Raw genomic sequence first — 27,187 nt, 5'->3', positions numbered from 1 at the left:
TGGAATATTGCCGTTCTGGTCCAAATTTTACTGTAAACCTGCAGCTGTCTTCACAAGTTCACTTCCCTTTACAGATGTAGATAATATATGCAGACATGCAGATTTGCAGATGGAGGAACCCTATGTACAAAAAAAGTGATGAATGAATGTCAGGCAACAATTTTTTTTCCGACATACTGTATTACATTTAGGAAGAGAACTATATCCACATATCCATATATCTCGAATTATGCTGCATTACTGGCTTCACTTGCTCCCAGTACCGGACATTTCACTCTTTTATTCTGTGAATATACAGTATTATTTTGTTCTTATCTATTTTATATTTTTGTAGCTTATACTCTATAGTGTTTATATTTTCTATAGTTTCTATAGTTTTTATCCTTAATTAGGCATCTATAGGCTTGCTCCAAACAACATTTAATTGTACTCGTACAGTGACAATAAAGGTATCTATCTATCTATCTATCTATCTATCTATCTATCTATCTATCTATCTATCTATCTATCTATCTATCTATCTCTATCTATATCGTCTGTTTGTCCTTTTCCCACCATGTAGTCATTTGAGCGCTGTTCCCTCTCTCATTGGCTGGCTCGATGGTCTCTCCTTCACCCTGACAGGCGTATCCTGGATGCGGCGAAACGCAACAACCAGACGGGTCACTTCCTGTGGGTGGGCTCTGACAGCTGGGGCTCCAAGATCTCCCCGGTGGTCCAGCAGGAGAAGGTGGCCGAGGGCGCCGTCACCATCCTGCCCAAGAGAGCGTCGGTGGACGGTAAGACAGACGGCCTCATGGGAAAAAAAAACAACCTTAAGGCCCATTCACATCTAGAATGATAATTATCCCACTGCTGTAATTGGAGAGCGGTTTGTGTGTGAGAGGAGAGGAGGAGAGGAGACAAGGGGAGGAGAGAGGAGAGGAGAGGAGGAGAGAGGAGAGAAGGAGACGAAAGGAGAGGAGAGGAGGAGAAGAGACAAGGAGAAGGGAGGAGAGGAGAGGAGGAGATGAAAGGAGAGGAGAGGAGACAAGGAGAGGGGAGAGGAGACAAGGAGAGGAGAGGAGAGAGGAGAGGAAACATGGAGAGGAGGAGAGGAGAGGAGGAGACAAAAGGAGGAGAGGAAACATGGAGAGGAGAGGAGACAAAGAGAGGAGAGGAGGAGGAGAGAAGAGAGGAAACATGGAGAGGAGAAGAGACAAGGAGAGGGGAGAGGAGACAAGGAGAGGAGAGAGGAGACAAGGAGAGGAGAGAGGAGAGGAAACATGGAGAGGAGAGGAGACAAGGAGAAGAGAGAAGAGGAGAGGAGGAGAGGAAACATGGAGAGGAGAGGAGACAAGGAGAGGAGACGAGGAGAGGAGGAGACGAAAGGAGAGGAGAGGAGGAGAGGAGACAAGGAGAGGAGATGAGGAGAGGAGGAGAGGAAAGGAGAGGAGAGCATGAGAGGAGAGCATGAGAGGAGACAAGGAGAGCTGTAACAATACATTGTTGCTCAAGCATTCACACTACGACATCTTATTCATCCCCTTTCTTTGTAGAACTTTAATTTGATTGTTTGAAAATGTTTTATCGCTGTCTCTACATCCACAAAAACACTCTGAGATCAAACCAAAAATATACTGTAGTTATAGTTGTCGTTTTTGATGTTTTGTAGTTATAGTTGTAGTGGGAACACAGACACTCTATTTGCTTACAGTTTGCTTTTTATGGTTATAGTTATCTTTATAGTTATCGTTCTAGACGTGAATGGGCCTTTATGGCGCTTTTGGGACCTTGATAATCGTTAAACTGACATGGGGTTTTGATATTATTTTGATTTGGGGGACTGACACTGATACTGATATTTTTGACTGAAGTTACTGATAGCCGATATTTTGTGCTGATGTTCAATATCTTGGAATTTGCCTATTTTCCCCCTGAATTTTCTTCTTGTGAGGGTGCAAAATCCTCTGAATCAGCATTTAGACCATCATGGGACACTAAAACTCTCCACTGAAACCAGACTAATGAAATTATTTTTAGGTTAACGGCGCTTTAAGCATCAGTTTGAAAATAGGCTTTCTTTTCTTCATCCCTGAAAACTGAATTTGTTGTGTGTTGTTTTCATTCAGCAACAGCGAAATGCCCTTTGTCTCTACTAAGTAATAATAATATGATCTTTTCTCTTTCTTCTCCTTCTTCTACATGGAAACCTCCAGCGTTCGACCGATACTTCAGGAGCCGATCTCTCTCCAACAACCGCAGGAACGTCTGGTTCGCCGAATTCTGGGAGGAGAACTTCGGCTGCAAGCTGGGGATGCACGGCAAGAGGCCCGGCAGCCCCAAGAAGTGCACAGGTACGAAACCCGCTGTTCCTCCGGAGCTCAAGGTCAAGGTTCAGAGGGCTTCAATGCTGACTTTATTATCCCTTCAAGGAAATTTGATTGGTTACAGCAATGCAGTAAAAACACAACATACAGATAATACAATGGAACACAGAGAATATGAAACTTTTTGTACAGCAGTGGGTTTAGTTTTATTCCTCCTGCTGAAGTGTCCTTGAGCAAGACACTGAATTCCAATCAGCTGCTGCTCTGTAGTTCATTTAAGTTCAAGTTTCTTTATTTCTATAGCCCTTTATCACTGCCTGCCTCAAAGGACTTAAACACAGAATGAGCCAAACTAGATCTAACTGATCAACAATCAATCGTAAAACAGAATGATACAGGACAAACATCAGGAAAAGCACAAAACACACAAAAGCAGATATGAGCAAGACATAACTGCCTACCTATCCTACATATCCAAACCTACCGGCTCCACCAGCCTTAGAGCCTCAATGCATACAAGGAAAAACTTCCAAGAAAAATTGTTAGGAAGAAAAATGGAAGAAACCTTTGGCAGGCCGAGTCACAGAGGGAGCTGAGCGGAGAATAGGGAGATTTTCCGGGACCCCCACCCGACCATAATTTTTACATTATGAAAGTTATTTCATCTCTCGGTTCCAGAGATCTAATGACCAGGTGCCTTTACTGCCTGCCCTGCTGTAATCTCAGAGCAAAAAGGATTGTGTTAACTAGTTCAACAAATGGATGTTTCCCAACATACTTCTGGTCAAGAATGGGGAAGTTAAATCGTCTATGGATCTAACCGAAACAACTTGATTGGGATTCTGTATAACTGTAAAAATAAAAAAAAAGGGAAATACAGGAGGTTTACGGGGAAAATTACCAAACGGGAGCACGGCGGGAGATGGGGTGAAAATATGGGAGAAACCCGGGAAAAACGGGAGAGTTGACAGGTCTAGTGCCGGGACAAACAGTGACAAGAACATGGACAATGACAATGACAAGAGAAAAACAGATGAGTCAGAGAGATGGATCAGGATCAGCGCTAAAATCCAGAGAAACAAGGGCAGAACTCACGATTCAGGTGGAAACAGCATCAGATGGGACGCTGGCAGAGCTGACGACCACGACAGCGAGAGCAGCACCCGTCCACTGCCAGGTAGAAAAGAGAATTTCCTTGCAGAGAAAAATAAAGTGCCAAACTGATACAGTCATCTGCCTCTCGCTCCCATGAATTCTGCTGCCATTCGGCTAACTAAGCAGTCGTTTTGGCAGTGGAGATGGGCAACCGTCAAAAAATCTGCTCAAATGTTTCCTGGCAACAAAATGTTTCATTGGGGCTGAAGCAGTAATGAAGACTGACTGGACTAACTGGACACTGCTGCCTGTTAGAGCTGCCCAAAAAGTTTTCCTGTGTGTAACTTTCTTTACAGGGTGTTCACACTGTAAGATGAGTGTGATGAGTCGCATTGTTCTGGCGGATTGTGGGCGGGGCCAGAGGCTCTGATTGCTTCTGTGTAGCGGTCTGCTGCTATAAAGTTTTGAACAGGCAAATAATGTTTTTCTGCTCTGGTATTGGCTGTCATAGGTTGGTTTAATGAATTAACATAGCCAGCTGGTAAGTGCTAATTAGGTAGCATTAATCGAAAATCAATAAAAGTGGGAGAGCTGGGAAGCTTTGAATGGCTGGAATCAACTTCTCAGATTCAGATTCAGATTCAGATTTTATTTACTCTAGGCCACACATCGTGGTATGGAGTACAAACATAAAACAAAACAGTAGTACAATGGTAAACAACCAGAATAGATCTTTAGTACAAATTAAGTCATTTGGAGGCAGAACATTACTCAAAAATGCACCCAGTTTACATACTATCCTTGGTTTATCTGTCTGCAATAATAATATAAGTTTACAAAGTATTTTGGCAGGTACTTCTTTCTATTCTCAACAATGCTTGTGTTTTTACAGTCAAACAAAACGTGATATTCATCCCCCAGACAGTTGTCATTACATAAATTACAAAACCTTTTATTCCATTCATTCCCTCCATTTTGTACTTGCCAGGTTGAACTATTGTTCATGAAACCAAATCACATCGGTAGGGAAATAAGGAAATCTGATTGGCTGTTGTCGGACGATGACCGTGAATAGTTCAGCCGTGGCGCCAAGTTTGTTGAGCGTCCGCACATCAGCCGAGTTTCACTGGTCACTCTGCTCTGGAGGAAGTTAATTGACTTCTGCTGACTTGTTCCTCGCAGTGTGAAAGCAGGTCAAGAGTTGTGTCAAGACTGGAAGGTGCAAGAATCTCAAAATAACCTGTCATGTAAACAGAGGCAAGTGAACAACAGCTGTCGCAGCAATACCAAGTAAACTGGCTCTGCCGCCAGTCAGCCGGCATCAAGAGCGTTATATAGAAAGAAGGTGCCAGACGTGCTGCGCTCAGTGCCAGTGGAACAGCTTTGTAAGAGTGCGCTCATGGCTGAAATCCAGTTCAAATGATGAATAAACAGAGTTGAAGAGGCTCTTCTTTCCAATTCAAGTTCCCAATTGACTGAATCAAAAATTGGCATCGACCGCACCTCAACTCCTGGCTGCTGCTCACAATACAGAACCGGGACTGTGATAACCAGGGACTGTGATATACAGAGACAGGGGAAGTGATAACCAGGGACAGTGATAGCCAGTGATATCCTGCCCCAGACAAAATACAAATGCTGCCCCTTACCCGTAATAATAATAGCCAATAACCTGGGTTTATATACTGATGCAGACATTTGGTACCATTTTAAAATTGTTTGGTTTACCTGGAAGGATTAATCTGTGGAATGGCCAACACTTACTCGATGGTGCTTAATGAAATTGCCCCAGTATGCCTCCTGATTACAGATTAGCCAATCTTAGAAGTTACATTGATCATCCAAGATATTGTTGGCTGAACTGGTGCTTTGCAGAGCTAGCGGAGCTCAGAGGGAGGTGAACTGAACTGACGTCAGAGGGACGGCGGCAGAGTGGCCAACTCTCTTTCAAGAAAAGTAGCTGTTGGCTGCTCAGAAAGTCTAGAAGATGATGCCTACCCACAATTTGCATATGAATATATTTGCTACAGCCCCCAGCTCTTTCATTTCATTTCATTTATTAGTTTATTTGACAGGGACAGTGCACATAAAAAAAAAAAATGCCAGAATCAGCCAAGAAGGCTATTTTTCATCCGTAGTCCCTGGGCAGGTAGTATAAAGAATAAGTATTGGATATTAGACATTAGATAGACATACATTGGTTAATAGGAGGGAGTTAAATAAACTGTATAACAGTTGACATAATTGTATAACTGTATAACTTAGCAAACAGAGGGGGCAACACTGTGTACGGGAAGTGCTGTGATCATCTGACCTCTTCGGATTAGGCAAGGAACAATTTGTTGCCTAATGCTTTGGGAGTCAGCACTTTAATATTGTTCCCTATGGTCCGCAAAACTAAGTAGTCGCTTTTGAGAAACGTCTCCAGGGCTCTGAAAAGTCCCCAAATCTAGCGACAAAGTTGCCAAGTTGATAACAGCAGACGTCTGCTGCCCTGGGTCCTAGTGCCACCCTAAGTCTGTGCTAGCTGTGGGCCAAAGGCACCTTGAGCATCACCTTTTCACTTTCCCCAGACTTTCCCCAGCCCATCTGGGTCTCAAACCAGCAACCTCCCAGTCACAAGCCCACTCCTCTGACCTCTAGCCTCATATTTTGGTCCGTGAGCAAAATCGCATCTTATAAGTTGAGGCACTTGTCCTGCGGCCCACCCTTAAGATTGGCAGTCAACACTCCAAACTATAGAAACGTGATGTGATTAAATTCGCACTGACTCGGCGTTTCTGCGGAAGCTTAAGGCAATTTGGGGGCGGAAATAGGAAATAAATATGATTTCATTTGAGTTTCGATACTGTATGTGGTGCTTCTCCACTGTCAGCGTAGGTGGAGAGAGAGATAAACCGTATATAGTCCCATTTGGACCTTTGTGTATGTATTTGTGGTTGCGTGCACCTGCATGTGTGTGTGTGTGTGAATGTATTAGTGTGTGTGTGTGTGTGCATCAGTGCAGAAACTTTCCCCTTTTCTTCATTTATTTGAATGTATGCATGGAAGCGTGCATCTGTTTGTGAGCTATAATAACACTGTCATCCACGAGGCGCCTCTCATACATCAACAAGAGCCGTTTTTTTTCCGTTTCTTGCATCCTCCTCTCTTGCATGTGGTTATGTATGTGTTTATTAATGCGGGCCCCCCCCCCACACACACACACACACATACACACACACCACTCCGCCTTCCCCTAGTCCTCACCATTATTTCTGTCTAGGAGAATACAGGGAAAAGGCAGACGTCTGTCGTTTGCCTCGTATCCGAAGCGTCGTTCATTGTTCTGACGGTTCGACTTGAAGTAATGAGAATAATTACGTGGCTGTTGTTGCAGCTCCTCGCTCTCCTTTACCCCCCCCCCTCCCTCCCTTTCACAGTCCCTCTCTCTTTCTGTCTTTTTTTTTTTTGCTCTATTCCTTATCTGCGCGAGGATGCACAGGACGCTCCACTGCTGATAGATTCATCTGTCAACAACGCACAGCCAGCCCGTCTGATTAGTTCCATGTCTTTTTTTTTTTTTTTTAAAGAGAAGGAGGGAAGGAGGCATCACATTGTGACGGCATGACAAAAAAAACCTCAACACATCTTGTCAGAGTGGAAATAAAAAGCAGGAGAGATAAAGCGGAGGCGTTGTGATTCGGCAAACAGAGAAACGCTCCTGCTGCACACATCAGGGTTTCTGGGAGTTCTCCCTGGTCCGGCGGTTTGGTGTTTATCCTCGTAGTCCTGTAAGAGTTTTTGGGGACTAATTCGACAAAAGCATGCTGTACCAAGTTCACCAGTATTGTTCACCAGACAAATGAATATAGACATCATTTTATTTTACTGCAGAGAGCAGCTGCCAACGTGCAAGAAACAAACAAAATGAAATTCTCACCCAGTTCTAATGCTTGGAAATTACATTCACATTTGCATTTCACATTTTTAGGTTGTGATCCTCCTCCAGTTGATTGGTTCGTTTAGATTGGCATTGCCCAATCCCTAGTAAACCAGGGCCTGTAAACAAAAGTCACATGACTCACAAGTAGCTTGTTAATTGGACAGAGTTTTAACCTGTCATCCTGCTGGTTGTAGATGTTGGACTTGTCTGTCTCTTCTTCTGTGGTGTTCATACCAGTTAAGAACACATGAAGAAATAGCTGAATATGAGCATCAGCCCAGACTTCATTTTGTTCTGCTCGGCTTTCCAAGCATGAGGAACCACAGCTGTCTCCTTATTACCCATAATCCCTTGTGTTTCGGGGTGGTTTCCTGTAGTTGGTTGAATTGATGAACCGCACCGCAGTTCTCTTGTTAAGAGGACTGAGTCTCTCTGTGTTGTTATTTGGTGCCACCAGAGTTCAAAGGTCATTGTTCTCACCTGGACAAATGAACCAACTAAAGGAGAAAACAGAGAAACAGTTCAGAGAAACCGATCAGAACATGCTGGATGTGAACGCACCCTCACATCTTATCCTGAGCGACTTATAAGTGCAACAGTAGAATAAACCTCAATTCCTTGATCACCCAAAATTACAGGCCACCAAAAATAAGGTCTGGGCCATTATAATATTCCTATTACCGTAGAACCATCATGTACATGTAAGAACAATTGCTGGACAGACAGAAAGGATGTTTTTAGTTGTGACCAGCAGCTAGTATAAGTCACTCTGTTGGTCGGTTGGTCTGTCGGTCCCAAAGATTTTGAAAACTTTTGTGTCCACTAAGCTGCATCACTCTGAGCTGCATCACTTCAACTACAAATGTAACTAGGCATAGGTAGCTGTTGCATGTAAGCCATTGTGTGATATAACCCAGAAATTACAACAATTGACAATTAACTTTTAGAAGTCATAGCGAAGTCAAGCTCTGGCAACACAGCCTGCAGTGTAGCTCAGTTGGCAGAGTGATGGTAAAGTCAGACAATGACAAATATTTTTCACTTTTCTTACTTACTGCACAGCCAAACATCCTCTAAATAATTCTGTTCTATGCAAACAAGCCACAGGTTCCAAGTACAACAAGGAGGCAATTATAGCAAAGCACTGATCACTGTGCCCAACTTTGCTTACGTCTAAACTTCCATTGTTTACTTGTTTGGGAGATTTGGCAGTTTAGCTAAGAATTAACTACACGCCTGTATACAACTCAACTATATATATAACTATAAGCCTATAGACAAATGAACAGGTGGTTCTAATTTTAATTTGACCTGACAAAGATCCATCATGGATCAAAACGTTGTCATGCAATGAAGAATTTTTTTTTTTTTTTACATTTTTTATTTTCTTATTATTTTTTGGAAAAGCATTCATTTCACATTCATCTTTTTACATAGTATCAGTATTACTGCAAGTCGATTCACATACCATTATGCACATTTAAAACAAAAAATGTTGCAGTACGTTTGATAACCATTTTACAGCCGAGCTCTTCCAGAGGTTTTCTTTTATAACATTAGCTTTGATTATTTACAGTTGAACTTGGGAAGTTTTCACCTTAGATACTACGAAGGGTTGAAGGGGGAGAAAAAGAGAAAATGAATAAAGAGTGAGCTGTTAGATATAATGAAATAATATAAATCACATTATATTCTCACTTGTTTATTCTATCAAGTCAGCTAAAGTCTGACCTTATAGGTTTAATGTACTCAGTCCACTTGGTCCAAATCCAGAAAAAAAATCCTTTTTGGACTTTGAGGGAAAATGACAACCTTTCCATAATATATATTTCATATATTATTTCTATCCATTCATCAATGGTGGGTGATTCTGATTTTAGCCACTTCCTCGTGAGAGCCTTTTTGCTTGCAATGAAGAATTAAATCGTACTTCGGTGAGCGGGTTCTACTTTCTCTACTGAGATTTGGCATTTTATCAAGTGGATTCTTCACAGATGAAGTGTTTGTTTAAAAGCAGTGTCTCCGCTCCCAGCTGCTCTCTCCTGAAGCTCCTCCCCCTGCCGGCACAAAGCAAGGGAACATGGGAGAGGGTTAAGAGGGTTAACAGGGTTTGTCGTCTCATCGGGCCGCTCCTCACCTCCCGACCAACACTCCACCTCGCCCACATTTGCATTCATGAGTTGACCCGCACTGACCACCAATTACCATGCTGGATAATGATTTTAGGGTTCATGCTCTTGACCCTTTGACATTTTCCCGGACATGAAGGAGCCCCCACTCGTATCTGGATGACAGGATCGCTCTTTAATTAAGTTAGTGCAGGGCTGGACCATGGTTTGGAGGTCTGGGGGTGTAGGACTGGACCATGGTCTGGAGGTCTGGGGGTGTAGGACTGGACCATGGTCTGGAGGTCGGGGGGTGTAGGACTGGACCATGGTCTGGAGGTCTGGGGCCGGGTGTGGTGGATCTCAGCAGCCTTGTGCGCCAGCACCAGGGTGTCTCTAATCTTGGAGATACTATATCTGGCTCCTGCATCCTCAGCACTAACTACATACAGACTGGCATGTCATTGGCATGTTCTTGGCATGTTAGTTTCCCAAAATGAACCTCATGTCTGCACCCTGAGATCTGAGGGAGAATACAGCGATCCCTACAGTCAAACCCACATAGAGAATCTACTGTTTCATAACTCAAACCTTAACATTTTTACATTCCTAAAATCCTACACTTGCTGTCATCGGTTGCTTGAAATGCCGGGGATCTGCTGAAGCTTATTCTGCTGTTGACCTCATTTCAAGTCGCTGTGGATAAAAGCTTCAGCTAAATGCCTAAAATACAGATGTAAATTAGGGAATCATTGGCACTTTGGCCCGCTGAGGGAGGCGCAGCAGCGGCAGCCTGCGGGGCGACTCTCCAAAATGAATTCGACATCACTTATCCGACCACGTCCAGCTCTTGTCTGCTGAGAGTCGCATTGTGCTGACTACAATGTCCCCACAGCGGCGTGGGCAGCAAAATGTAATCCTTGATGATTCGGGAGGATTTTTTTTTTTTTTCGAGAACAGGAGGGGGGGGGCACTGTGGGCCAAATCCTTTAGAAACATGTCAGACACGCGAAACAGGATTTTAGGAAGGTGCACAGTAAATATAGCCGAGTGTTAGCACCCCTACAGTCACAGACATAAGTAAACACAAAAACAACACACTCAGCTCTCTGAAAATATCCCCTCTATTCCAGCTGCTGCTGTGATAAACCTTGTGTCTATTTTACCTGAGCTAAGTAGACAGTTTTGATAGCAGTTTGCTGCTGTCAGGATGCATTTGGGGGCGTTCTGGCTCTTTTCGCTTCACGTTGGCGGGGCGGCGAGGAGAGAGCGGCTTGAACTGATTGTATTAGCAACTCCAGATTGAGTTTTGGATCCAGGAGAGGAGGGAGAGGCGCTGGATGGGCATCTTTTATCTGGGCCTGTCGCCGTCTGCAGAGTAATCATGCAACCAGACAAAACGGCTGAATCAGCACCACCGCAGGTCAGCGTCCACCTGTGCATGTGCACGTGTGTGTGTGTGTGTGTACGTGTGTGTGTGTGTGTGTGTGTGTACTTGTGTGTGTGAGAGAGAGAGTGTGTGTGTGTAGCTGCAGAGAGTTTGGTGCCTTTGCAATATCACGCAATATACCCATCCTTCTTTCAAACCTATAAAGACAGCTATGAGGTAAAAGTGCTGACAGGCTCCAGAGTGTGTGTGTGTGTGTGTGTGTGTGTGTGTGTGTGTGTGTGTGTGTGCATGTACATACTGTATATTTGTGCTGTGCTGCAGGGCTCGTGCTCTGCTGCCCAGGTGAATGTACAGTATATACAGCAGCATGTCCAGGTATCTGTCTTCTGTTGATCCAGATGCAGCAGACTGAGGCAGGAAACGCTGCATATCATGTGAAACATTAATGGAGTTTGATTTTATGCTTGTGTTACTGCGGCTCTGCTATTGCCTTACATCCTGATGTTTGATGTTTACGTCACGCCACACAGCCACACAGCCACACATATCCAAGCATTCATACAACAGAGGATGTATGGATTCAGTGGGACAGAGATGGACACATCAGCTGCTGTGGGCATCAAACCTTACACAGTACAGGACGGCCTCTCTGACCAGCAGCACTGTCTGCCACGGCAAATTATTTACAGATTATTTGAAGAGATGCTTGAACTCCACTCCACCTCAGAGCCGCTGAAGCTCCCAGCACATGAATTTTTAATTGTGTGTCTTCATTTGTTTGGTTTCAGTGGAATCTCTGTTGTCTGGCTTTGTGGGCCAGTTGGCCGAGCTAGAGAAGAAAAACAGATCAGATCACAGCGGGTCGGTGGCAGGAGAGCAAGGCACCAACGCAGCCGGGGTTAGTGGTTCCAATCCCGCTGTGCAGACTCGCGGTGCTGTCAGGTTCTGCTGTGCAGCTCAGTGGTGATGTGACACAAATGAAAGCAATGTTTATATTCATTTGCTCTATCATGATTTAACCTGCGACTGTTCTGGCTCAGTGGATCTGTCCTTTCCAGTTGGTTTATTTATTTCACCAAACCCACAGCTCAAATTAAATTCATATCTAAAGCACTTTTTAATACACAGGTTTGTCACAAAGTGCTTTACAGCCCAGCAAGCAGCAAGACAAAGTCCAAATCCTTATATTTACTTGATGTGCAGGTTTGACTCAAATGAACAGAATTTTCACAGTATATTATTATGGCTGGGGAAAAATTCATATTAAAACAGCTTTGGAAACTGTTTTGAACTGATATCAGAAAAATATTTAGGTCCTGATTTCACCAAGCGATGCAGGCAGCAGCTCTGGATGAATACCAACCTCTCAACTTTCATTTTGGCTTCACTATATTCACACAGGTTTTCAAAGCTGATGCATCAACATCTATCCAGCGTCTAAATGTTTGTTCTGAGAGAGCAAAGAACATAAATACAGATAAAAACAAGAAAGATCAAGCACAGTACAAATAATTTGATACAGGTCCAGAGCTTGGCCAGAACATTTGAATTGCTCAGTGCATGGGTACAAAACAAATAAAATTCTACCAAATGGACACACAGGACGATGTCAATCAACCCCCTAGTTTTAAGAAGGAAGAAATAGAAATATTCTGTGAGTTTCTTCTCTCTAAGCTGCAGCAAACCTTTCTCCTGAGAGCTAAAACGAAGCAGCTTGGTAGTTCTGACTATGCAAGACTCACCTCCGGCTTTGGATGCATAAAACCAAAAATTTTACCCTTTAACGGCATTTTGTGGCATTCATCTGTCCTGAGCCTTTTGTACCAAAGGAAAAGCCGCAGGACTGAAGCGATACGGATGTTTGGGAACAACAGACTTGAAGAGCGTCCAGTCACTGACACTGCAGAGCTGCAGGAGGGGATTAAAGAAGTGGGTCTGATCCTGGAAAAAATATGTTCTGTAGGTTTTTTCTCTTCTAAATCAGGGGATCTCAGAGGTTTTCAAATGATGAACTCCCACACAGACAAAATTATACCATATACCAATTTAATACGATTTTGACCCATGGACCCCCTTATGGGAAGATTATTTTGTTCAGATTTAATTAACCGTCACTAAGTGGCGAGATAATAGTGGTAAGGGTGAAACCTAGGATTTCAAATTATTCTAATATATAATTGGAAAATTATTTCATCATTTCTGATTAATTAAATTATATTGAAATTAAACTAGTCCTCATTTTCCTGTGGACCCCTGGAACCCCCTCAAGGACCACTGGGCATACTTAAAGAACCACTGACATGCACAACTGTGTGATTCTTTAAGGGGGTTCCAGGGATCCTTAAGGAGGTTCCATGAGTCTTTGAAGGGGTTCCAGGGTTCCTTGAGGAGGTTTCAGGGGTTCTTGAGGGGGTTCCAGGGGTCCTTAAGGGGGTTACATGGATCTTTGAGGAGGTTTCATGGGTCCATGAGGGGGTTCCAGTGGTCTTCAAGGGGGTTCCAGGGGTCTTTGAGGGAGTTCCAGGGGTCTTCAAGGGGGTTCCAAGGGTCTTTAAAGGGGTTCCATGGATCTTTAAGGAGGTTCCAGGGATCCTTGATGGGTTGCAGGGGTCTTTAAGGAGGTTCCAGGGGTCTTTGAAGGGGTTCCAGGGTTCCTTGAGGAGGTTTCAGGGGATCTTGAGGGGGTTCCATGGGTCTTTGAGGGAGTTCCAGGGGTCCTCAAGGGGGTCCCAGGGGTCTTTAGGGGGTTCCATGGATCTTTGAGGGGGTTCCAGGGTTCTTTAAGGAGGTTCCAGGGATCCTTGATGGGTTCCAGGGGTCTTAAAGGGAGTTCCATGGATCTTTGAGGGGGTTCCAGGGGTCTTTGAGAAGGTTTCAGGGGTCCATGAGGAGGCTCCAAGAGTCCTCAAGGGGGTTTCAAGGCTGTTTGAGGGGGTTCCAGGAATCCTTGAGGGGCCCATGGACAACCACTAAGTACTCTGTTGGACAGTCATTGCAAAGTTTCGATTCAAATTGAGATATCCCCGGTTTAGAAAGAAAATTGCATCAAACACTGACACCAGCTTGACCAAGGGAGTCTGAAGAACTTTGCTTACAAAATGGTTTGGTTTCGAGGGATTGAATCACAATTTTTTTTCACATATTGACTGAAGAATTTGAGTCAGAATGAATCTCTTCAACTGTTGTCTGTGGCAGTCAAGTTATGATTTCCTTTCTTTGCCTTACTTCAGCCAGAAGCTTTCCACACCACACACCACACCACACAACAAGCAGCTTCTCCTCTGCAGCTCCAAACCGCTGCCTGCTCTTATCAAGACAGATAGCGCTCAGAGCGTTTTGAGACGCTACGAATCACAAGTGGAGTTCCTTTCTTAATAGAATGTAGATGATGATATGATATGAGCCGTGGACACACACACACACACACTCACACACACACACACACACACACAACTGCACACACATATCTCCCACAAACATGCACACCATAAAAAGCAATTATTTACTGACCCTTTGATATCTCCTGGGGTTTGAGGCCATAATCAATCTCACATCTGCTAGAGACACCACAGCAGCGGTAAATTGACTACCATGGAAATAATTTAACACCTGCTGTACGCTCTGCAGTGCACTGACTTTGCTTTCTTTCCTTCCTATACATTTATCAGACCACAGCATCGCGCTGCAGGGCCACACGTTCTGTGACCCGTCCGCCCTTAAATCATCTGAAATAAGTAGCTTAACGCTCTCCGTGGTTATATCGACTTCCTCTGAAAGACAGAGAGAAGTTGGAGGGAGAAGAAAAACCAGTGAACTTAACTTAATCAAAGCATCAACAGTTTCCAATAGATTGATCTTCCATAGTCCTAACAGCTGCTTTAAACTCACTGAGGCTTAACAGCCGATTTCCACCAGATCTTTCCGACCCGACAGTTGGAGGAACGCCTGATCGAAGGCTCGGTCCGGGCCGACGGTCAGTAAAGATTATCTGATAGTCTGGGGACTTTACAGACTGATCTGAGCCGCCATGATGGATATTTACCTATTTAACTGACATCGGCAGAGCCCTGAACAAAAGGATCCCCATTAGCTGATGTCACCTCAATCAGCTAGTCTTCCTGGTTTCCACACGTAACATCACATAAAAAAAAAAGAAATATAATAAAGTGGAACTAATTTAAAAACAACAAAAAGAGCAGGTTACAAGTAGGCTATACAGCAAGAAGGTACTATTAAAAAAATATATAATGTGAGGAAAATATGAGAAAAAACAAAAAGATGAAAGTCAGAGCCCAAGCTGGCACTGAAGCTAATATTGTTCAGTGTGTTGTCTATAGAAAAGTAAATGTGTCATTAGATTCCTTTTGAATCCGTTTTAAATGTGAATTTACTTTTTGACTGGCAGATGTTGAAAGGTAAATTAGGTAACACATTTGTTTAGCTGCTAACCCTAACCCTAGACTCTGTAACCCTAGAGTCTAACCCTAAATTAACCCTAACAGACATTGAATATTTACTACTTTCCACACTACTGTGAGAATCACCTGAAACTCTGAATGTACTGTATGTTACTAGAAAGTGTATTATAGTAAACTGAATCTAAGACGATGTTAAAACACAAGATCTGTGAAATCCGTCGTTGTGTGTGCGATGCAGTGTGTTTTCAACATCCATTAGGATTTTAAAGGTCTGAAGGAACCAGCTGCTGGAGTTTCAACCCTCCCAGCAGAGAGAGAGAGAGAGAGAGAGAGAGAGAGAGAGAGAGAGAGAGGGGGAGAGACAGAAAGAGGAGAGAGAGAGAGAGCGAGGGAGAGAGAGAGAGAGAGAGAGAGGCAGTGAGGCAGTGAGTCACCGGCAGATAAAGATTAGAGCGCGCTCAGTGCAGCCTCTCCAGAGGGCGCCCAGGGAAGGCCACGCTCATTAATTGTAATTAATTAGGATAATTAAATATCTATGAGACGCGGCGGCCCGAGGTCAGAGGGCGCTGAGTCGGCGCTCCATCACGCCGCGCGCCTCACGCTGTCACCGTTCCCCTCCGCCGGGCCGCGGGCTTGTTCCCCGACGCCACCGCCACCGCCACGCACCTCATTTCCTGCCAGATAAAGTGTGTCCCTTTTAAAAAACAATCCAATATTGTAATTATAACACTACCATGTCCCCCCCCCCTACCACCACCCCCCCCCTTCCCAGTCAGATGAGAGTAAATGAGAAAATCAATGATGTGTTGTTGTTTTTTTTTTCTCCTTCCTTCTTTCTGCGGCCTTTGTTCCCGCGGCTGATGTCATAATCTCTTCCTCTGGCGAATAAAGAGCTTCAATAGAGTTCAGTAGAACAGGCATCACTCATTCACTTAAGAACCACAAACCGGGGGAAATGACACGCTGTGGTGACAGTGAGCTTGTTGAAAATAAAAAACAATAAAAAAAACCACCCTTCAGCCTGTGGTGACAGCGCAGAGGAAAGCAGCGCTCACCTGTTTGCCAAAGCGTCATTGTTGGGGAAACGCCATTTCACACGCTTCTCACTCCCACGTTTTGACTCTGAAGGTCGAGATGCTCCGGATCCCCGCAGCTTCAAAAACCTGCGGATTCTCTCTCAGCGGCCATTGATTGTAATCTAAAAATAGTGTGTGTTTGTGTGCCAGCAGCAGTCAACAGAGCAGCTTTATCTGTCATTCCTCGACTCATGTGATGAAACCCTGGTGACGGCGTGCTGCTCTCTGATCTGATCTGAGCCGAGCCGAGCCGAGCCGAGCGGTCCTCCTCTAAATCCTGCAGAGTTGTGGAGGACGGAGCAAAATCTTTTATTCAGGGAGAAGCTCTCAGCAGCAGTCTGCAGGTTGTGTTTTGCTCGCAGGATCAATTCCTTCCACCTGGAGACTAAACAAACACAGATTTGCCAATCGGAGTGAGATCATGAATATTTGATTCTGTTCTTCTGCTTTGTTGAACAATATCTTTGTCTGGCTAAAAAGCCCATTGTTTTCTCGCCTTTTACAACATTGCTCCTGCCTTTTGTTTTCCGCCCTCTCGTACAAAATGTGTTGCATATTCCCTTGAAATAGAATTGAATGAACATGAAAGCGAGCTTCGCGTTCGTCTGTTTCTGCTTTCAAAACATCCGTTTACCTTTGTGCTCCGGTTTGCTTGGATAGGAACATCAGCAGATCAGAGGTGATCTTGTCTTGCTTTCCGTCTTCCCTCCATCTTTGCGACTCTTTGCATCTTTTTTCACTTCTGTAATGGCTCTGTGTCTCGATTTTAAAGCAGCGGTGAGCGGCAGAGCGACTGTTAAGTGTGCAGCACTCAGGAACATTTCGGAAAGTCGCTTTTTGTCAACAGTTTCCTTTGAAGAGTGGAAAATGGCTGCGTGTTCCTTTCTTTTCACCAAACTCTTCCCAGTGTTGCCATTAGTATCAAAGCCTCATGCCTGATGCTGTCATTACAGCAGAGGCAGAGCTGAAGAAAACAGGCTGTTAGAGCAGGAGAAGAAGAGCTGCCGTTATTTAAGGAGTCAGTCAGGAAGTCAGGAAACAATAAATGTCTGTGATGTTTTACTTTTGAAATGGAACATATCTTGGGAAGTGAAGTATTACGCAATTTCAATCAGGAAGACTACTTATCATTCATTCATTCATGCTTTCTCTTTACCCAATCAGAGTTGGTGAACACTTTCCCTCTTTTTCCAGAGAACCAATCAGAGTTAGCCATCACTTCCCTCTCTTTGCCAAAGAGCCAATCGTCTAAGTCAGTGGTTCTCAACGAGGGGTCCGGGGACCATCAGGGGTCCTTGAGGGGGTTCCAGGGGGTCCCCAGGCAAATTGATGAATTGTTAAACTTCACCATTATTTCATTTACATGAAGTTAACACAATTAGAGAATGTAGAAGAATAACTGTTTTGATCATTGTTTGACTGTTATCTCTCTACCTGCAGTACAGATAGTCATGGGATTCTGGACAAAATCATATCTAGCAATAAAAGATATCGTCAGATTTGGGTCCGAGAGACAAAATCTCCCGTAGCCCTAATGTGGACTAAATTGGGGTCCTTGATATGAAAAAGGTTGAGAATCACTGGTCTAAGTGACGGGAGTATAAACACGTCACCTTCTGTGCTATTGCCCTTCTCTCAGATCTATGCCATATGCTGCTGTCCCTCCAGTCACTGTGCTTTCCTTCGTCCCTCCTCTCCTGGTTTTGATGGAGTGTCCGGTCTGCATCTGAGGCTCGGACAAGACTAGGCACTAGGCACTAACACGACCATGAAAACCTGTTGTCATGAGTTGGACCCGGGTCGTCGCCCATCCGCCCCCCCCCCCTGACCTCCACACCTCCACACCACAGACTGTAAAACAGATGGAGGAGTGAGTGTTCTTCACCCACTGGTTTCTGAAGGCTGTTTTGAAGCCAAAAGTTGGCGTCTACGAGCACCGCCATGTTGAGCCAGAGCAGCCAGAGCGAAGCCGGGGGTTTCCCACAGAGCCACAGCTCCGCCTGCTATTGGTCCGTGATCGGCGACCTGCCAATCACTCGCAAAACAACCCCGTTTTATAACCGTTACATCCCGTTAATGACGCAATTATTTTGAAAATTGCCATACGGACACATATTAGAAGAAGCGAAATTAGCTACTGAGACCAAAACCTCTTCTCAAAAAAATGTATTGACTTTATATTTTGAGTGAGAAGTTGGGCTGGGGTCCCATTGACTTCATGGAGTCGGGCGGGATTTAGAGTCTTTTTGGAGCCGGACTCTAGTGGACATTAGAGGAACTGCAGCTTTCAGCCACTTCCTTATTGGCTTCAAAATTCACCCGTGGTTTTTTGCCCGCTTGCTCCACACCCTTACCTTCCATTGTCAGTTGTCCTGCATGGAAAACTGCTTCCTGTTTCAGTTCACGTGAGCTCCGCCTCCTTGTTTCAATGCACCTTCATTTCACAACTATAGCTATGAGTTTGATATGAGATCAGACCTGGACTGAAAGCAGCTAGCGGAGGATGAAGACAAAACAGCACAACTGTTTTAAAAAAGAATGAAAGATCAGCCAAATTACAAAAGTGGGCGTTGATCCCCACAAACAATTATTTGAATATTTGTCTTTAATGACTCATTTCTAGTAGGGCTGGGCGATAATTCGATATTATCATTTATCGTCTTTTAGTGGAATCATATGGTGATGATATGAAGATTTTTTAATATCGTGACACACATTTCTGCTGTCTAAATTGATGATGACAATCAAATTTTACTTAAAAACTCTGATAAAATGAGGTATGGTAGGAATATTATTTGAATATTTCTGTTTTGTTTGACATCACACCTAACATTACCATTCGGTTCAATGAGATGAACATTAATTTGATTATTTAACGTGATTTTTCATACATGAACCATATCGTGATATATATTGATATCGAAAAAAATCCTTATGATTATCGTGATGTTGATTTCAACCATATCGCCCAGCCCTAATCTCTAGCACTAATGGAAGTGGAAGGCGTTTGACTAAAAGTGTCAAATGGCAGATGCTATGTTATGTCATATTTGATAAAAAGGGAAAAAGATAAGGACTGTGTTGATGTCTTGTGTTGGTTGAGATCTGACGCACCGCAGCCGTAAACACAATATCCTGACCGGGAGAAACCGACCCGAGAATTATTATCAGAGAACGAGAGGATATTAAACCTTCCTGCCAACTTCCTAAAGGCTGTTTCCCTTCTTGCCAAAACAGGCCCAGGGTATGCAAATGTATGAGCTGAATTTGCATATCTTATTAATTGGGAAAGGAGATCTTACAAATCAACCCTCACCTTCATTTTTATCCGCTGTGTAAAACCACAGTCGGGCAGGCGGTCGTAAAAAAAAGTCGGTCCGGGCCGCTGCGGCACGTTAGATCGTTTAAAGGCTTCGCTAAATATTTAATTTCTTAATGAGTGAAAGGAGAAAGTCGTTACAGGCAGGAAGCTTGTTTATGGGATCGTCTATAAGAGGGCGTGTCCTCTCGCTCCCTAATGCAGGTGGAGACCCAGCCGCAGCTCTAATGAATCAAATTAGCCTCGTCAATTATGCGATATTGGACTCATCACTCTGTAGCTGCATCATGCTGCGGAAATAATTCTTGTTTCCAGTTACTGTGAGGAAACACGATCGGAGTGTTGTTGGTTAAAATGCTCACATCAGGTTGTGAAAAGGAAAAAAAAATGAGAGACTCACTCGGTCAAAGTCCAGTCTCCCACCCTTTTTCACAGTTTATTAAAGTTTATTGATAAACGTTTTATTTTCTTCGTTCCATCGGCATAAGTTTCCTCCGACCGGATTTCGGTGTTCCACTTGTTCAAACTGAAAGGTTTAATAAACATAAAGAAAGAGATTCACTTCAACACAATTCAGCAGCATGAGTAGTTTTTTTTTTTTATATTGTCAGAATCTGCTTTGTCGGCGTTCCTTTATGTGCTAGAAGTGATTTTCAGACAAGTTCCTCCAGACAATGGCAGTGAATGGAGAGAGAAAAAAAACACCATTCTCCAGTCGCCACCTGATGTTGGGGTTTTATCATGGAGGAAGAGACACGACCCAAGACTCTGCCAGAGTTCAGCAGCACTTTACAGATCCAGTGCTGAATGATTTCAGCTCATTCAGGAAAAGTTTGATGTTGATGTTCTAACACAGTGAGCATCATTTTGCTCAGTTTTTGATGTTAGATGGTTCAAAGCCTGCAGGACTGACTCCCCTTTTCCACCAAATTAGCTCTGGTTCTTGAACCGGTTCCGTTCAGGATTCTTGGAACCTTGGTGCTATTTCCACCAGTTTTGAGTGGAACCATTATAATCAAGGATGCGTCATCAGGAGGGCGTTGCACAATGCACACCGGAAGGAAACAGTAGTAGGAAGATGGCAAATCGCATTGATTACCTGCAAGCTTTTGCTCTGTTATTACAGATATTTGTTTCTAGCTTTTCCTGAAACTCAGGAGATGACCAAATCATCACCAAGCATCGGGTTTCATCGGCAGACCCCTGCACGCTCTTTCTCTCCGATGATTTCTCACTTGACTTCTCCATCGTTGCCTTCTCCATCCTCTCTTTCCAACCTGTAGAATATGACACGGCCACTGATGTCATCACGGTTCTCACTAGAAAACCTGCTATTTTTTGGTTCCTGGTTGGTGCTGGGAACCAACTTTTCGGGTTCCGAACCGATTTAATTGGTCGAAATGTTGGTTTGATGTTGGTGGAAAAAGGGGAATGAGAGAGCTGATCCTTCCACTGCAGACAAGATTTCTGTCTTTGGGAACAAATATCCAGAGTTGGAACTTCGGCACTCAGCAACAATGGAGATTTTGACAAGTAGCTGGCTGGCTATTGTCACCTCATTAACTATGCATACTGTCAACCAATCAGAACATTCGTTAAAACCTGGGTGTAGTTGACATTTACACCAGGAAGAAGACTGGAATTCTAAATCTGTTTTGATTCTGTTGAAACCAGACGGAGGGTTTTTTCAAATTTCCACAACGCTGACAGTTATGATAATTTGGGTAACTATATAACAGGTCCTTTGTTAAATTATACAGAGAAATGCGACTCCGATTGCACTGGACCTTTAAGAGAAGAAGAGTTAATGCACAGCTCCGCGCCCCGATGTTGATTTCCACACCGCAGAACGGATTCCCTTCACATTAAACGGACTCGTCTTTGTCAAGTGGACGCTTCCCATCTGCTGTTTGGTAATTTTTCTCCGCTGACTTTTAATTACAGCGCGCCGGCTTCCTCCAAGCTGTTTGATCAGAGCTGTAACCTCATCAGAGCGATCATTCAGCACCAAGGCCCCACTGCTGCTGCTGCTGCTGCTGTCTTTACATTCAGATGGAGATGTACATTCACTCCTGTTGTTGGAATCTTTTTAACAACACTGTCATCTATTTTAGTTGAAAAAAACTCTTTTACCTCTTCTTCCGGGCTCTTGTTTTCATACCTGCCACTTATCGATCATACACAATCGTTCCTGGATCACAGGAATATTTTCTAAAGCTGCTGTCTGTCGCTTCCCTTCCTTACTGCTGGGTACTGTCATGCTGGTGATCGAGGAATTTCAGCTAATTCTATTTGGTGCACTCATTCATTCATTTGTAATTCGACTGGAGACCTGTGCTAGGCTCCATAAGGCTCCAATAAGTGGGTAGAGACAATGACTGAATGAATGAATGAATGAATGAATGAAAAGAAAGCCCCCGAGGCCACAGAGCACACTGTGGTTACTGTGAGAGTTTGTCAGGATTTGTTGTCACAGATTATGTACAGTATAACATTTAGAGATAAAGTCCAACTGGTAGACAGATCTCTTTCAGCCCAAAGATCAGCTGATTAAATTTTTGTGATCTGGATTTGGGATTTCCACCATTTAGACGATTTTTGTTTTTTCACTGTAATTATTATGCTGCGTTCATGTGCTAGTGGGAAAGTCAGACATCTGGGACTTCCAACTCAGCTGCTAAACAGCGTTGCTTTCACATGCTATTTTGTGAGAAAATCAAACCTGGAAGACAAATGATAAACAAACAGAAACCGTACGGAGGCTGCAGCTTTGAAGATGGAGAGTTGTTCAGCGTTGGTGGTATTTAATTTATTCCATATGTTGTGTTTTTCCTCTGTTTTTATGTGAAGCATAAGCACTATAAAAATACATTTTATTATTAATAATATTATCATTATTCAAGAAAGAATAGTCTGCATTAATGCAGGATAGATGCAGGATGAATTCATGAAGGGTTTTGACAACAGCTGCCAGACTAACAGACCTACAGTCAGTGCTGCTGCTTCAGTCTCTCAGTCAAACTCAATGAGAATCCTCCACAAACAAACACTGTGGTGAGAAAATATCATTATTTTTGCTCTGCTGATGAATCTGACACAACTTTGACGCGAGTGATAAACAATGGGGTGCATAATAAGACTATTAATGTAAATATATTCAGCCTTGTCAGACATGCTGTATGCCCGCTGACGTTACCACAGCTGGGCTGTTTTTTCCCCCGAACTCATCTCATCACGGATAACCTCTGTAATTAGTTTGCCATTTATCTAATTTCCAAATCTAATTGAAACAGAAGGATGCCTCGGCGCACGAGAGATATGGGAAACAGAAACAAGTCCGCCCTGTCGAGAAGGAATTAAATTTGCCCTGGTAAGTGATGTTTAATTGAAGCGGCAGTGGTGATGGAGCTGTCTGTCAGGCGGTGCCACTCCTCATCCAGCGATCAACAGTCTCATCTCCATCACATCGGGCGCTGAGACTCGTTATCAAACGCCGAGTCGCTTTGTGGCGAGTTCTCGCCGCGCGGCCGAACGCATCGCTCGCTTACCGCTTCTTCTGAAGTTTGGTATTCATGCGGTTCCTCCTGGGTAATGGCTAAATCATTGGATATTGGTTTTCGCTGATGGACTCATTTTCGGAGCGGGAGGCTGGTAAACGACTGGGATTTGGTACAAATGACGCAGCTGTTTTGAAGCACGTCTCCTGCAAGCGCCATAATCTCTTTTTAAGTCATTTTCAACGATCATTTTTCTTACTTTTGAACACAACATATGAACGGTTTCTTTCCAAAATGCTGTGCATCCATTTTGGGAAAATTTTGGCATCTCGAATTCACCAATCAATATTTTAAAAATACTGATATAATGCAGTAGTAGTAATTGTAATAGTAAGGCAAGGCAAGGCAAGTGTATTGATATAGCACATTTCAGCAACAAGGCAATTCAAAGTGCTTTACATAAAACATTAAAAGCATTGAGACAAAGTGAAAGAGATAAAATTCATATAAAAGAACAAGCAAAATGCATTGCATTAAAAGAATCAAATCAAGTAAAATAGAAAGATATTTTTACCCACTAAAGGAAACACAGAATCAAGCGGTGTTACTTCTTGGTATTGAGTAGTCACTCTCACACTGTGACACTGTCAGCCAGTATAGGATGAAGTCTGCCTTACCTCTCCAAAGATAATCACAACTTAAAAGACCTTTTGTCGGCCTCACCGGACAAAAATATGTATAGCGCTATAACTTAGTAGTGGTATAATGTTCTTCTCTTTCGTGCCAGCAATCATTTTGTAACAAGGTGTCAGTTTTTTTTCCAAATGTAGGTTAATAATTTGTGCCAATATGTGTTGTTATTGACACACAGCATGTTGTGTGGGGAAGTAACATGACTGTGTGTCTGTTAAACTGACAGATGGGTTGAACCTGGCAGGCTTTGCTAAGAGGAAAGAGATCTGCAGGTTCCCCACAGTGAAGCACAGGCTGCTGACGAGGCAGCAGGCTCCTCCTCTCCTCTCCTCCTCTCCTCTCTTCTCCTCCTCTCCTCCTCCTCCTCTCCTCTCCTCTCCTCTCTCCTCTCCTCTCCTCTCCTCTCCTCCTCCTCTCCTACTCCTCTCCTATTCTCCTCTCCTCCTCCTCTCCTCTCCTCTCTGAACTCTGAATAAAACTGGTTTATTTTTCTTTGATTCTACTTCGCTCCCTTCATCACTTTAATTAAACACTCTCAACTCTCTGCCACCAGTCCAGATCCATCCAGCAGAGACCAACTGCAATTCTTAAATTCACCAGCCGCTTTCACATTTGCACCACCATGAAAATCATATGTTGGCAGTTAGTTATGGTCTGAAATCCCCCCCCCCCCAGCACCAAATGATGGTAAAAATGTATCTTTGGTGAATAAATAATAATATAATCTGGTAATCTCTTGGTACAAAAGACGTAACATACATACATACATACATACATACATACATACATACATACATACATACATACATACATACATAATAACAAGATGCATCCTCCCTCCAAATTTCATCAAAATCAGACTGGCAGTATTATGGCTTTTCAAAGTATAACATTTTGACCTATAGTTATATAGGATAGCTGGATTTGTGTAGCATACCCAGCACTTATGGTGTCAGAGTTTGTTGATATTGAGTTGATATTTTAAAGAAACAGGGACAGCCAGACAGCTGAAGATTTTGACCTTTAATTATAGCAGCCATCAGGCCAGTCAGTGTCATTTTTTAACCACCAGAACACCAAGATGTGTCAAATCAGACCAGCAGTGTTAGAGATCAGCTGAGATTTCACGTCTGACAGATGGACGGACACACGCATTTCTCTTCTCGGTGGATAACCGGCCAATCGTAGACGAGGTGACGTCACCTCCAGATGTTTCCAGCAGCTCCAGTGGAGTTTGATATGAGAAAATGTTTCAGGATGTAAAACCTCAGCGGTAAACGTCAGGTTTTGGGGTTCAACAATCATCAGCAGCACTCTCTCTCCACTATGACTTTTTCTCCACTTGGAAAAACTCACTACGCCGTCGCTGTCAGTCTCTCCAGCACAGAGAACCCCCCCCCACCCCCGCCCCCACCCACCCCCCGGGGCTTGTTGAAAGGCATTCTGGGAAACGTAGGAATTCACTAAGTGAAGTAGAAGTTGACGAGGCAGGTTGAGGGAAAGTGGGTTCACCAAGAAAGCAAATTACAACATTTAATACTGGAATGAAACATCACAGAAAGATGAGATCTGAGATGATTTCCTTTAAATTCGGACTCTGCCTTTGTGTTTTGTGTTTTACATTATATTATATAATCATCTGTATTCCCTAAATATGGAGGATCACTGTCCAAACACACACACGTCTTTTAATGCGAGCAGCTCTCGGCCGCTCTGCTCGGTCGTATCTCCTCTCTCCTTTGACATCGGCGGCTCTGCTCGCTGTACTCGGCCCATTCATCACGTCTGTACAGACATGCAATCGGTCTTTACTGCCGGAGCAAATGTCTCCCCCTCGGACAGATCCCCCGCTGCCTGAGCTGCTATTAAAATTAAATTGGATTTCATTTCTAAGTTCCTATTAATTCAGAGAAGTCCTGTCCGTTGATGGAGGGGTAGCAGTCCAGCAGTTAGTTCACCGCAATTTACTCCTCCGCTCTCCTCTCTGTTTTTGGCCGACGGCGTAATAGAAAAGCACAGTGACTTTAATAATGGTAATTACTCACTAAAAATTTCAGGGACTCGCTGAATTTTCAAATAAAAGATTATGGTGTCTTATCCTCCGCGTTATTTAATCACCGCTAATGAGATGGAGCGGAATGTATTTTTTTATGTTAATGGGATAGTTGTAGGAAATGTGTCTCGTTTCACTTTCTCCCAAAACCTTTGTCAGTTCCTTTCTGTCTGGTGGCAAGGACACACTCCGTCCGCCCTTCAACGTTTTTTTACCTTTTGGGATAAAAATGTGAAAACCAAATTGCTGATGAAAGGAAGTTGATTGTGTCTGCAGAATAAAGACAAAGCCCGATCTTTCTCCAGCGGTCCTCTCTATTCTTTAACTTTACTTTTTGAATTGTTGATGGTTTTGTTGTTGTATTTTTTCCTTTCCGCCACTGGTTAGCACACTAGATTCCTGTGTGTACAGCTGTCCTGCCACAGAGCATTTATACCAGGTTAGGATGTGTTCAGACGACGCCTTTTGAACACGTTTAAGCGCGTTCCTTTTCATTAGCTGCGGTTACATGAGACATTTTCTTTCATTCTGAATGAAATCATTCCCAAGGAAGATTGCCGCGCAAGTGTTTACATGAGCGCTAAATATAACGATCGCATGAAGATGTACGTTTACATGCTCCACAGAATGTAATCAGAATAAAAGTTTCTGACCTGCGCAAAACACCGAATCAGCACTCTAACATGGGCTTATGTTTTTAAAAGACGGACCTGGGTCGGTTATTTCTTTACTGCTGTTCTTTCTGATGAAGCAACAGTTTTATCAAAACGACTCCATAAGTGTCAGAAAAAGACGTTTTGTTTTGTTTTGCCCCCGCAATGATTGGCTCTATTTGTAATTTTCACCGCTGTAAACCGAAACTGGCCCAGAGAGGCGGAGTCAGGACGGGCTGCACCGCCTACATCAAGCCTGAGCGCCCCGGGGTTAATAACAAGCACATCCATTTAAATCCTTCCGGAAAAAAAGGGAAACGTAATTGACGTTACTTACGTTAAATGCGCGAGCGTGTGCAGAAAGAGGCGAGATAAAGAAAATGATCAGAATGAGTGTTTACATTACAAAATTGTATCCATCGACCGGATTATGAAAGGGTTAAACAGCCTCTCAAATGGAATGAAATTTCATTCGGATCGGCCAGTTTATTCTGATTGAGGCGTTTATATGAGGCATTTTTATTCTGATTGGGCTGCTATTCTGATTAAAAGGCTCCATGTAAACGCAGCTATTGTCTTCTTTGTCTTCTTTGTCTTGTCTTCCACTTGCTCAAGTTTTAAGATTTAAGTGATTCCAAGCAGTCTAAACGCAGA

The 27,187-nt window shown here is 43.5% G+C and overlaps 1 protein-coding gene across 1 annotated transcript in view; it reads left to right on the top strand.

Annotated features, from left to right (window-relative positions):
- The window catches only part of LOC139666199 (metabotropic glutamate receptor 8-like), a gene marked incomplete at its 3' end in the record, with an annotated part of 91,988 nt that overhangs the window by 63,829 nt on the left and 972 nt on the right, over positions 1 to 27,187 (top strand). Inside the window, exons 4-5 of the mRNA XM_071545330.1 lie at positions 625 to 779; positions 2,199 to 2,336. Coding sequence (XP_071401431.1) covers positions 625 to 779; positions 2,199 to 2,336 — 293 coding nt within the window. The remainder of the gene's footprint in view (positions 1 to 624; positions 780 to 2,198; positions 2,337 to 27,187) is intronic.

The sequence above is a fragment of the Centroberyx affinis genome, unplaced genomic scaffold, assembly GCF_046629955.1.
Source record: "Centroberyx affinis isolate AG114_WGS23_722 - 3 ecotype Tasmania unplaced genomic scaffold, CSIRO-AGI_Caff_v1 ptg004863l_1, whole genome shotgun sequence".
Taxonomy (NCBI): Eukaryota; Metazoa; Chordata; class Actinopteri; order Beryciformes; family Berycidae; genus Centroberyx; species Centroberyx affinis.
The sequence above is the reverse complement of the archived record's forward strand: the minus strand, read 5'-3'. Positions and strand labels throughout refer to the sequence as shown.